At 41.4% G+C, this 13,406-nt stretch overlaps 2 protein-coding genes across 3 annotated transcripts in view; both read right to left on the bottom strand.

Annotated features, from left to right (window-relative positions):
* The window catches only part of st6galnac3 (ST6 (alpha-N-acetyl-neuraminyl-2,3-beta-galactosyl-1,3)-N-acetylgalactosaminide alpha-2,6-sialyltransferase 3), a 46,372-nt gene extending 43,070 nt beyond the window's left edge, over nucleotides 1-3,302 (bottom strand). For both annotated transcript variants that reach the window (XR_011038838.1, XM_068340815.1), the window contains exon 1: nucleotides 2,996-3,302. Coding sequence is in view for 1 of the 2 variants with exons in the window: in XM_068340815.1 (XP_068196916.1) it covers nucleotides 2,996-3,139 (144 nt within the window). In the remaining variant the exon portion in view is untranslated. The remainder of the gene's footprint in view (nucleotides 1-2,995) is intronic.
* A 5,221-nt stretch (nucleotides 3,303-8,523) lies between these two features.
* rabggtb (Rab geranylgeranyltransferase subunit beta) lies at nucleotides 8,524-13,405 on the bottom strand. The gene is made up of 9 exons (XM_068340704.1): nucleotides 13,346-13,405; nucleotides 12,914-13,021; nucleotides 12,037-12,234; nucleotides 11,395-11,500; nucleotides 11,174-11,226; nucleotides 10,954-11,064; nucleotides 10,747-10,872; nucleotides 10,346-10,495; nucleotides 8,524-10,126 (listed from the first exon to the last, which is right to left on the bottom strand). Exons 1-9 carry the CDS (start codon nucleotides 13,346-13,348, stop codon nucleotides 9,986-9,988), a joined length of 996 nt encoding a protein of 331 aa, XP_068196805.1. The 5' UTR covers nucleotides 13,349-13,405; the 3' UTR covers nucleotides 8,524-9,985.
* Nucleotide 13,406: the final 1 nt, after the last annotated feature.

Genomic DNA, 13,406 nt, shown 5'->3' with positions numbered 1-13,406 from the left:
CAGTTCTTTCCATGAAATGTGAGACAAATCAGGGATATTTCTGAATCTCTTTGAATATAAGACTAACTACATATTTAAACCCACAGATTACTATGAACAACATTTTTCTAACTTGGTGCAGGACGTCCACCAGCTTAAACACAGACTAACGTAATCCCTGTCGGCGAACACACACCATCAAACTTCTTATTCGACATTGAACACGCCGACATGTTGACGATGAAACGACACGAGAGTCTCTAATCTGTGATGAGCACAGACTATCACCACAGTCATATAAGGAGAGGGTTTAAATTAGGTTTAGCATTAAAAACAGACATGGACACACGTTCAAAAACAGACAGTGTGATGACCTCAATGCTGGGAAACTCAATTTATACTCATTTTATTAAATAGAGAGATTATTTAGCATAAGAAATGTCTCAATCTACTTCTAATGTAATGTAAATCTCTTGTAATGGCGTTGTGCCTGCTCATCCTGAGGCGTTAGGATGATGAACGTCTGCACGCCTTCAACTCCAACAAAGTTCTTCATGGATGAATTCCCTCCCTCTAAGTCACACACACACACACACACACACACACACACACACACACACGGGAAGCCGTGAACGTCACAGCTTCTTCTGCAGGCCACTCTAAACAATGAGAAACACGAACTAGCAGAAGACGGCGGATCACATGACTCCCGGGGGCACGAACCATGAACCAGGGGATAGCAGGTTAAAACTGTACGTCCTCTGGTGCACTTGAACACAATTTACCAAACACACAACGCGCATCCTGTCTAAACACGTAGCTTCATGCAGTGAGAAAAACCAAATATCATCAGGATGTCCTCATAAATAAAGTTTAAATAAAAGAGAGTCTTTATTCAGAGCACATTTAGAAAACAGAGCGGTCGTTTCACTCCTTAAAGAGTAAGTGGTGTCACATGAGATACACAAAACCTCTGCCAAGTTATTTTGGACTTGACTGTTTGGATGAGTAGAAGAACACACTGCTGCCCTAACTCACATGCTAAAAAAAAATCATTTAAACACGGCCAGATCCAGATCCTGATCCAGATCAACCAAATGTAATCATGTCTGGGTCAGGATTGGGGTCATTTTGTGGTAAAATTTTTATCATCACAGACCATCAAATCAAACATGACCTCCTCAGTTGGGGTAATAATCCCAATCTGACAAAGTTGAAGGACAAACTTGGAAGCGTTGAGAATTTTAATCATTTCTAAGCAAGAAAAAAAACATTTTTGATGAGGATCAACTGATTCAATCCAACCGGAGAATTCTGACCACAGACTAAAGTGAGACGAACTTCTTTAAAGAGAAAGACAAAACAGAATCCGATGTTTGATTCTCTTCTGTTATTCAAGTAAAATTTTTATCATTATTAATTATTGACTCATAGAATATTTGCTATTCATCAGTGGGCTCCAGTTCACTCATCTGTGTGTTTACTTATTAAACTAAATTCAGTTTGAAAAGCATTAATGAGGAGTGAATGAATAAAGGAACCCCTGTGAGGCGCTTTGAGCGTCGAGAATACAGTGATCCATAAATCACATTCATTTTTATTATTTTCATCCTCATCCTCCAAACATCTGATGTTTCATCCGCTGCTATTAAAGCAGAATATTTGTGACGCTTCGCTCAAACGGACAAAATGATTTATTCCGCTGTCAAGTTTTCACATTTTATTTCTGACACCAACTAGATCAGCATTTTCAGTTTTCAGACAGTACTTATTTAACCACATTTTTAAAAAAAATAAATATATTTATAAGAAACAAATGTATTAACTTAACGAACTAGAGCCTCCTAATAAATTGCAAATATTCCAAGTTAATGAAAAAAAATCTATCATTCGACATGTTCATCATCTTATTTTCAAATTTTCTGAGAAATTATTATTTTAAGGCCATCCTGATGGTAAGTGAGACGAGCTACACCCTGGACGAGTCGCCAGTTCATCACAGGGTCAAATATGAAGATACACAACCACATACAAACAACAACAATATAAACAACAACACCAACAATGTAAACACAGCGATCAATCATCCAATCCTTTAAATCTTTTCATTTCGTGCCGACAGGGTTGGTTTTCACTTTTTAATTCACTGTATTGACAAAACAATTTGTCGATCAATTGGGAAACTAACCGATGAATCCGTCATGATTTAGCTGCAGCCTCTTTATAAAGAGCAAACACACCTCGGCTGCTCCTCACATCGAAGAAAACATTCAGGTTGGTTTTATTTCATGATGTTTTTCACAGAGGAGCAGCTGAAGAAAGTCAACCGGACAAACACAACCTGAACTTAAACTTAAAAAAGCTTCATTTACTTCTCAAATATAAGATTTTACTTATTTGCAGACTGAAAACTGAACATTACTGAACGTTTCACTCACAGCGGGGGATGAACTGATGGCAAAGCACACAGAGAGAACCCACACAGACACAGAGAAGGGTAAAAAGAAGAAGAAGAAGAATCACTTTCATCTCTCAGGGGCCACAGGTCCAACTGTAGACTATGCTGAGGGCCCCACTGGTTTCACTTTCAACAGATGGCACCCTGGGGTGTCACTGTCACACCCCCTCACCTGGAAACACCTGAACCTGCCCTGAGTGACGTGGACGCAGCTGGACGACCTGCGTGTCCCCAGCTGTTTGTCCACAAACACACACACACACACACACACACACACACACACACACACACACACACACACACACACACGACCAGGGCCCGGATCTCCCTTCACGTCCATCCCCAAAAACAACAGATGAACAGAACCAGAACCAGAACCGGAGGAGGCTGCTCTCCCCCTCCCCGCGCAGCATCATCGACCCCACGCCCCCCCCCCCCCCCGTGTTTATTATCCCACGTCCTTTTCTAAGACGCACACAGACGGAAGAACACCCACGTCATCCGGCTCCTCGGCGTGTTTTCTCCCCCCCGTGTGTGAGTGAGAACACCGCCACTTACCTTCCACATCCAGGCCATCCTTATTCCCACGCAGACAATGGTGGGGCCCCGCTTGTGTGTGTGTGTGCGTGTGTGTGTGTGTGTGTTTTCGATCACCCGTGGAAAAGCGTTCACGCCGCGCGTTTTGCGGACACTTTGATTCATGTGCGCGTTAAACGCGGAGACGCGGATGCGGGAGGATCACGCACGGGAGTCGGCTCCATTATTGCCGGACTGTACCGCTATTCGCCTCCTCTCCTTCTTTCCCATGGAGCTGCTGGGACCAGGAGCGACGCTGCGACGCTATTGGCCAGCGCAGACGCAGAGCCCCGCCCCCCGCCTGCGTCACGTGACCGCTGGTTTCCTGACTGGTTTTCTAAATGAGCAGGACTGGAAGGGCACAATGTGAAGTCATTATTCAAAGGTTTTATTATTAAAGGAGCTGAAAAATAAATTATTAACATGAATCCAGCAGCAGAAACTTTTTTTATATGTGAAATTGCAAAAATAAATAAATAAATAATCCATGCATTTTCTATAATCTGGCACACTGTGCTCACACTGAACATGGAGTATTTACACACAAAAAAATGATGTAAAGGTGCAAGAAAACATAAATGGCATCACAAAAATTAAAGAATATTCACTCAGACTGAAATATTTCAACTCAGGTGTGATGTTGTGAAGCAAAACCTGTCAATATTGAGATTCCCTACAAATATGGACGTTATTAGGATGATCATAGTCTGTGACACACAGTTTCTCAAATATGACATGTTACTTATTTGCAGACTGAAATAAGTAACATCCCATTTTCAGTTTTTTTTTTATCTTCTGGCACAACACGGAATCAAGAATCACTTAAATTGTCATTGTCAAATCCAACAATAAAATTGGGTGATGTCCTTCAGTGCAGATACAGTTAAAAAAAAAAAAAGAATAGATATGAGACCGATAAGAAAAAAAATAGATTAAAAAAAGTCTCAGTTCTGCATCTGAAGGAGAGTAAATATTCATTTGAACATTTGAAGCTCACATCTTATTTACAACACAGAGATGTACCCATATAATGTGGATTGGGTGACCAGCACAGGCACCGCTGTGAAAGTACACATGGAGCTGGTCGGACTTGGTAACATGAATGACTGGGCTTTTGTCATTTTCCTCCATGCAAATAAAATGGAAATATTCTCACCAGAAAAGACCATTCCTGGTGATTGTTTTTGTTTTGTATATATATTCAAATGTGTTTTGGAATCCAGGGAATGGGGTGAAACTCTGGAGTGAAGTCTTACTCTACTATCATTTTAAATTTGCAAAGTTTCTCCTGTATTTATGGGGTTTAAAGTTTATTAATTTCACTTCCAAATGTAAAACTGTCATGTCAAACAGTCTGTGGAGGATCAACAACTCAGAGGACTGAATGGTTTCTGCTGTGGAGAGTTAAGCACCAACTTTAGGTTCAAAGATGGAACAGGATGAGCTCTAACATGAGCAAACTGTACAACTGCACCGCCCCACATGGGGGGGTGTCAATGCAGCAGCCATGCTTCTGAGGGTTCGTCTTTAAATAAGCCTGCAGGAACAGCAGGATCTCCTGGGCTCCACAGGTGAACTGGTGGGTCTGGAATGTGTCTGTTTCTGTCACGTTAACCATCTGAAGCTGTCATGTGGAATCATGACGGATCTTTATAACCGATTTCTGATATTTTATCGAGACAAATTGAAAAGAATTATTAGTTGTGATGCAAAATAACATAAATGGAATGTTTCTGTCACCTTAACAGCTATACCACAGCCCTCAGTGAACTGATCAATTGCCTCCATCTATGAAAAAAACAAAACCAAACTAGAAAGGTGTTCACTGCTGTGTAATTCTGAGCTCAAAACACTGAATTTATTTGCGGTTATCTTCCACCAAAGCAGATAGAACAAATATTCTGAGATAGCAGCTGCTCATCATGACTGCTGACATCCTCCAAGCAGAGGAGCAAAATTGAAAATGTGTTGTCTTATTTTTATTAACCTTACTAAAAAAAAAAGAGAGAGAGAGAAAAATGACTCAAATTTGCATGAAAGAGGTTTTATATACTGTAGGTGTAGTGGGAAGGATTTATGTTGGGATTAGATTATACGTTCCTCTGTTCAAAGAGTGATTAGATTACATGTTCTTTTATTTAACGATTGCTTTAATAATTAACATATTTGCCCACATGTTCACCCTTCTGATCTCCACCTCCTTACACCCATGGCTGATGGTTAACATGGTTACTTGACACCCCCTTCTTGAAACTTTAGGAGCTTGGTGGGTCAGAATCCATCATCGGACTCCCCCACCACCACACGACAGTAATGACTTTCTGCACACACACACACACACACACACAAGCCCCCGTGCTGAGAACCACAGGACACCGGTCCGCCTCACTACGTTTGATTAGCTGTCAGAACATTGATTAAACCTCTCACCAGGTGTGAAGCAGGTCTTCTCGGCTGATCAATACGTCCTTTGGGGTTATCTCCAACTTTCTTTGACACTCCTCTATAAAAATATACTTTTTTAAAAAGAGCATAAAAAAAATCTGCCTCAAACTTTTCATCACAGATTAAATTCTTGGGTTTTATTTTCAGAATTCTGGAATTAAAGTGGGCATAATGTGGAATAATTTTTTCCACTTCCAGTAATGGAAGTGGAACATTTAAATGAATACATTTCTGTATTGTGTCAAGTTTCTTTGATTGGATGTTTAACAGCTGCCGAAATAAAACCAATAACATTATTACCGGTAATTATTAGTCAGAAATTGTGGTGGGATAGAACAGACTTAGTTGTGATAAAGCGGCAGATCAATATATTTTTATAATATGGATCAGAGTTAAATTGAAAACAAAGGGGATGTTGTGCCCTGGGATCATCTTCTGGTTAGTTTCATCATCCATAAACTAACACAGAAACTACTGGTAGTTCATGAAACCCGGTAGAAATAAAGAATCTGTTAACTTTAGGATCTCCAGAAAGCATCTAGGCTACTTTTCCATATCGCTAATTTCTTCTTCTCTATAATCCAGAAAGTCTACTGGATGAAATATGAGAAATCTGCAGTTTTCTCTTCTGTGTGTCCACAAGCTGCAGGATGGAATGTGTTGTTTGTCTTTAATAGTGCAAGATGGAGCCAACAAAAACATTTTAGCATGCCTTGAAAAGCAAGAATAAACTGAAATAAATGTGCAGTATTTTCCACACTATAATATGCACTTACAAGCCTTTCATTTTCTGTAACTAAATATATAGCGGCATGGAGAACTGATGCTGTTCAATATGCATTTCCAGGTCCAGGTCCTAATCTGGGTCTGTGAGATTAAATCTGTTTTTAGGATGGTAATAAACGGTATATAAGGTCACAGTATGATGATGATGACAATGATGAAGGAGAGACGCGACACAGCGTCGATATGAAGATGATGTCATACATATATTTTAATGGATTTCATGTGTGCCAAAAGTGTGTGTTCACGTTTATTTGCATAAATGTCTGATAATGAACACAGTAGGTGTCCCAGGTGGGGGGCTGGGGGGAGGTTATTGGCTGCTTAATGACCTACTGGATCAGAGTACAGCCGCGTCATCACCCTGACATGACCTCCACTGATGTGGCCCCTGAGACCCCTGCAGCTCTCACTCATCGCTTTACCTTTGGAGGCGTTTCTCTGACAACAAGCAGCTGGGCGAGGAAGTTGAGCGCCAATTTACGGTGCGGACCTTTTAATAACATTTCCATTTTTCAGGATCTCATAAATCATCTTTTACATTTACATACAACCGCGGCGGTTTAATTAAAGTTTTATCGAGTGATTGTCTGCTGCGCCGCATTTGGCTTCAGCAGCATTTGGCCGAAGCCCCGTGGGGCCGGTCTAATCCCTGCGATTTGGTGCAGACAGATAATGAGAAGGTGACAGGACTGAGAAGAAAAAAAGAGAGAGGGAGGGAAAGTTGACTCTCTTCTTTTCTAACAACCAGACTGAGAGGTGAGATCTGTGATCCGTCCGTCTGTCCCTCGGCTTCCTCTCCTCGCCGTCTGCATCAACACTTTCTTTTTCTTTCTCTCTCACCGTCTGTCCTTCTCATCGTCTCTCTCTTCCTCACTAATGAGAGCTGGTGGGGGTTTCTCAGTCACCTAACAAGCAGTAGAATTTGTCTCGGGCCCGTGTACCGAAGGCCCCACTGCTCTCTGGCCCCCACCCCCACCCCCACCCCACCGATGACATGAACAGACAAACAAATAGAAAGAAGCCACAGGGCGTCCGTTGTGATTTTTGCAGGTCCAAAATGCAAAATGTATGAAACAGGAAGAGGAGCAGAGGACCGACCAGGAGGGACAGAGGCTCATTTCCCCGGAATCGGATTTGCCTTTTGTTTTGCTTGTTAGCGTGGAATAGTGAACGGGTTCAGGCCCCGCGGCCGATGGATCACAACCATTTTGTAAAAGATAGGAAAACCTGACTTAAAGAGAAGAATTACTACAAGTAAACAACGTTAAAAAAAGGCAGCAAAAGAAAACAAAAGCAAAAAAATGGGGAATTACAAAAACAGAAAGAGTATAAAGAGATGATCACAAACAGATAATCCGACAAATGTAGTAAAACAACAAGAAAATTGAAGAGAAAAGGATATAAAATGTTCAAATTGAATAGAAAGGGACATAAAATGGTCATAAATGGGTAAATAAGATGCAAAGACGTGACTAAATGATATAAAACTGCTATAAATAGATGCAAACAGCGATAAGAACACCTGGACAAAGGGGCCACAAAGGGGCCACAAAGGGGCCCCGAACCTGTGCCACATGCACCATCACTATTTATTGTATATCAAACTGTGTTGATCCATAAATGCATATTAAAATGAAGCATCTTCATCGGGATGAAGTAATTAATGATCCACATCCTGCTGAGTCGTGATCATTAATCTGACACGTTCTGAAAGCAGGAGTCACAGATGGATCCGGGTGGAGCTTCTCCACAGGTCGTTTGCTGTGGGGGGGGCGGGGGTTACATTTATTACATGAAGGATTGCCTGTCTGTAATTACCCAGGTGGAGGATCCAGCTTCACATTGGTACAACCTGCCTCCACCATGACACAACAGATGTGACGCTGGATCAGTGCTGGAGCCTCTGGGATGGATCGGTGTGAAGGTTTTTCCAGTGACTCACTGACGTTCACATGAATTCCATCTCGCTGCATCGACTTTATGAGACAGTGACTCCAGAGACTTAAACCTGCTATTAAATGTTTACCCCCGTCACATCAGTGACAGCCCATAATCTGCATAATAACACATCAGTACCTTTTGAGTTCTGAACGGTCAGGCTGCCATCTAGTGCCGTCGACTCACACCACAGATCTCTCTACAGGAGAAATAATGCATGGATGTCAATGTTTTATTTGTAAAATAAAATCAGCTACAAAAATGTTAAAAATGAACTTTAGTGACATCACTGGACTGCATAAAAAAAAAACTAGGAAAACTTTTTATTTTAAAGGTTTTTTCTTTACAAATGAAGCCATAATCCATAATTTAGACACATTTTATAGGTAATACAGGTATGTCAACAACAATCACCAAGTCATTAAGTGTGAATAATGTGACTGTATTTCTATTTGGCTGAAGCCAATCTTCAAATATTAACATTATTGCTAAAGATAAAATGTAATATTTATCTTCTACAAAACATCTATGTGACTTTTTGCTGTAGTTAGCATTTTTATTTTATTTGTTGGTTCGGGTTAAAAACGTGTCTAATCACCACATCATCCCCGGGTCCATGTGAACGTTTGACCCAAACCCCTTCAGGTCGTCCTCAGACGTCGTGTTGATTTGATGAACGTACAGATGAGCGGAAATTTAAAAGAAAAGCTTCAGTTTAAATTCAGCTATAAGGAAGGATTTATTATAAGCACAGAGATAATTATATAATATATACTGTACACACATAAATACGCAACATGTGCATTAGACCAGCCCACACAAAACAAAGATGGCCGGTTTAAGGGTTAGTTAGCATCTCGAGTTGTTTTTAAGATTTAAATAGTAAGGATCATAATCCAAAGAGAGAACTGTGACTTAATCCCAGTAGAGGCTTTAGTTTGAGATCAATTCCTTTATCAGAACCAGGAGATTCGACGTGGAATTAATTTGTGACAAAGCTGGAGAGTTCAGCTAAACAGCAGAGAAAATTTGAATCACTAAGGGAGAGTGAAATGTGATCACGATGGGCTCCACTTGACAGAAAACCAAATTTATTATGAAAAAAAAAAATTGAGAACCATAAAAATATAAGACTAGATATTTTTCAAGACGTCACAGTGATTCAGTCCAAAGCTGAAGAACGAAGCTGGACTGAGTCAGAGGGATTTAAATAAATGGTGGAGCAGAGACGGTGGATCAGACCTTAAAGACATCACAGACGACGCTGGAATTCTTAACATCCTCCTGTCTCCTGTCTCACGCAGAACACTTAAAAGTCTGACTGAATTAACTTTTACTTTATGTCAGCCGGAGGTGTGAAAAGTGCAGAACACACAAAAATAAAATGGTCGTGTCGACAGAACAAATGACTGAATGCAAACAGACCAAACTGGATCGTGACTGTTTCGCTTTTAATTCTTCTGCTGCGCGCTTAAATGTGCAAATCTTTTCAGAGCACCTCTACAGAGCACCTTTCAGAGTTCCCTTACTTACAGTGACATGTGTTGACGGAATGTTGATGACTTCTAGGTTTAAATATTAACGCTTCCACTTCAAACCTCTTTGCCGAGATGTTCTGTAGCACCGACACAAACAGAAGTGAGTTAAATTGAAAGATCGGCTCAGAGGAGCGAAGCCTGAACTCTCGTTGACTCTTGTGAGCGGAAACCAAAGCCTGCGCTTGAAATGTGCGTGTGATCCTCCTGGTGCTCCCATAATCCAGCTGTGGAGGCCGAGGGTGTGGCTGAGCGTCGGGGGGGAGGGCTAGCTGAGAAGTTCTGGGCGCAGGTGGATCCTCTGCAGGACGTCCTCCGGCATGCACAGGACGGGGTTCACCGGTTTGACCTGCTCGTCTCCCAGCAGAGAGAGGCCCGCCACCCCGAACAGAGTGTGGAAAGGATCCACCTGCAGAGAAGAGAGGGAGTGGGAGGATCGATGAGATCCACAGAGATATTCCACCGACATCTGAGGTTCTATTCTATTCTTGACCACACATTTCAAGAACTTCAGAATTCCTGTGTTCCTACTGTAAGAACACCTCCATGCATGCATCTACATAGAGCCAGATAAAGTGACAATGGAGATGAGGAGCACGCAGGGAGCTGCTTTAGTTCGTTGGCTCACCATGTCTCCCGGTCTGTCAGCAAATCCTCCGGTCTCCTCATCTTGACAGGCCAGGATGAACGCTCGTAGTTTGGCTTTGTCGATCCAGTGGATCTTACCGATGATTTTCAACGACGCCAAAACCCACCACGAGTAGCAAACATCTGGAAGCTACGTGAGACAAAAGAGGCAAGTAAATGTCACAAATACATCTACATCAACCAGTTTAGCACGACCTTATCAAAAAAACCTCACAGCCGATGGATTCTGTAGCTCTTAATTATTAAAGCTAAAACTAAAGGTGGTACTATCCCATAATGGCAGAAAACTAACCCACATCAAGGACAGTCCTAGTCGATTCATGTCTAAACTACGTAGTGGAAATGTGGCTCGTTTTGGAACCAGTCTGGAAAGAAACCGACCTTCTCCGGCCGTCCGTTGAGGCCCCCAGAGGGCAGCTGTCGCTCACAGAGCCACCAGCCCAGCAGGTCAGCGTTCACCTGGTGCAGCTGGCCGGTCAGAGACAGGAAGCCCGTGCAGCAGTAAATCTGGGGCAACAAAAAAAAGCTGGCTTCACAGACCTGTCTTAAACCTTGTCTGAAATGATTTTGTCTCATTAACGGACTCACCTGACCAGCGTGAGACTCTGAACCGGGTCTGCAGCCAAAACCTCCGTCAAAGTTCATGCAGGACAAGACGAATTCTACAGCTTTGTCGACATTTATTGCGTCCATCTTGCCCTTGATAGGAGACGACAGATGTTCATCTTCAAATTTTACATCATTAATCATGAAGAGTTACAAAACAGAGTGGAGGAAGGTACTGAAGAAGAAGAGTACATGTACATACCAGTAATGCAAGTGTAGCAACCGCACAAAATGAAAATCTAGTGTCTATTTCTCCTGTAATGACAAAGAACTGTAAAATTAGTATGTTTCATTAAAGAAATACAGATAACTTTAATATTTGAACAAAATCTAGTTCAAACAGATTGTAAAATTTTAGCTACCTTCCTTGAATGACAGTTACTCATGTATTTGTTCAAATGTGTCAGCACTCGTCCTGCTCACCCCATTTGTCCCCTGCAAACGATCCATCCTCCTGCTGCAGGCCTTTAATGTAGGAAACAACTCTGTCCACATCGATGGCGTCCACATCGTCATACAAGCACAGGATCTGAGGAACACGTGAGAAAACACAGGAATACAGCCATTAATGATAGGAATGATAGAACACAACTGAAAAAAACAAAACATTTGGAAACAAGGAAACATTTTGCAGCATAAAATGAATAAATATGACAAGGTGAGAGCAATAAATCTTGTTCTACTATCAAAGTTACGTGGATTCGTTAGAGCTTAATTCATAATTGTGTTCATCAAAAATTGAAGCCATTAAATCAACAATGTCTGGTAAGCGTATTTCTTAACAATTAGCCAACAGGCCAATATTACAATGTAGCTCAATAGAGGCACAAACACAAAATCGAATGACATTAGCCAGTGTTTTTGCTTCTGTCTGACATTACAGAAGAATTTCCTATCATACCATCAGAACACACAGACATCAAATCCTCCTCAGGACTCTAAAAGCAAATTCAAATCTATACTCTGACCCACAGGCAGGCATTACAAATGATCAACACAGGAATAACCCGTCTGTTACTGATGACTTCACACATGTGGGTCTGTTTCAATCTACGCTACTGTCACCTGGACGGCGCTGAGGGTGTAGAGCAGGTGTGGGTCGTGTCCGATGCTGGCGCTGATGCCTCCACACTCGTGCTGGCAGGCTTTGATGAACTCTATGACCTCCTGCTGGTTCATCCGTGACAGCTGCTCCATCAGGTCCATCACCGTGAGCCCCCAGTAGATGCCGCTCATCCTCAGGTATTCAGACAGCGTGTACTCCTAAAAGACAACAGCAGAACAGAACTGATAAACCAACAGAGAAGGATTCATTTTTGTTGATTCATTAAGAGAATACATGTTGATGGACAAGATTTATGGATGTTATTTTTAGAATTAGTTTATAAAATATTGTTTAAAAAAATTCCTGAACTTTATAAAATGAGCAAAGATCAGTTTGTGAAATATGGTACAATCACTGTTATTAAAAATAAAAACCTTTTCTGTTTACATAAAATGTAGACTTCTTTTCTCCATAATGTGAAATACAATTGGATGAATGTGGGAACCTCCACCAAATAGTGCGAAATGTGAACTAAAAATGAAATACAGGAACTTTCAAATGCTCAGACTTTAACACAAATAAAACAATGTTATTGTATTCAATTCAGTTTTTTTGGTTTTTCTATGACATAAACTTTTTTTCTATGAAGAGGAGAACAAAATAAGGGATAGATGAATTGTTTTGAGTGTTTTGTCCTCTGCTGTACTCTGGATGAAAAGAGATTTCACTCGTCTCCACTCCAGAGAGCTCCAACTCTGACAGCTCTGACAGTTAACTTTATCCACAAATTGGGGAAATCTACATGTTTTATTAAATCTAGCCCATAATGTAGCATAACCCAGACATGTGCAGCTCAGCACTACAAACATTAGAGTCCATGGCAGCGGCTCCACTCACATAGTCGTCCTTCCTGGAGCCGTAGGCAGCGATATAATCCGCATGTTTGTCCAGCAGCAGCGTGTCGGGCGCGTCAGGCTTGATGATCACATCCTTCACTTGGGTCCCCTGGGGGTCAACACAAGGATAATGAAGGGCCACACATTTCACTGCACTTGTTCCAACAGCGTGACCCTAATAAGTATCACTGAGCAACACGTTTGTCTCAATAAACATTTATAACAGGAGACAAGTTTACACTTCATTCCATCCGACCCGACTGCTAACACTGATGCTAGCTACACTGAGTCCCGTTTGTCTGGATGTTTTCACGGATTACCGGAGAAAAAGGACTAGATTTACACGCAGTAGAGCTACGTGGACATGTCCAATCATTTTTTGTCAGAAAAAAATACTGATTAAATGGAATAATCAAAAAGTTTCATGGATTACCATTCTGCTAGTTATAGCATCATCAGAGTTCTTCTTCGTTGTATATTTTTTCGTCCACTTC

The sequence above is a fragment of the Antennarius striatus genome, chromosome 18 (assembly GCF_040054535.1).
Source record: "Antennarius striatus isolate MH-2024 chromosome 18, ASM4005453v1, whole genome shotgun sequence".
NCBI lineage: Eukaryota > Metazoa > Chordata > Actinopteri > Lophiiformes > Antennariidae > Antennarius > Antennarius striatus.
This window is presented reverse-complemented; position numbering and strand designations above follow the sequence as displayed.

Excerpts from the sequence above, each read along its gene's own strand:
- rabggtb (XM_068340704.1), bottom strand. Across the intron at positions 10,873-10,953 it reads CAGAGTCTCACGCTGGTCAG|ATTTACTGCTGCACGGGCTT; the intron begins GTGAGTCCGTTA and ends TTGTTGCCCCAG. Across the intron at positions 10,496-10,746 it reads TCAACGGACGGCCGGAGAAG|CTTCCAGATGTTTGCTACTC; the intron begins GTCGGTTTCTTT and ends TGTCTCACGTAG.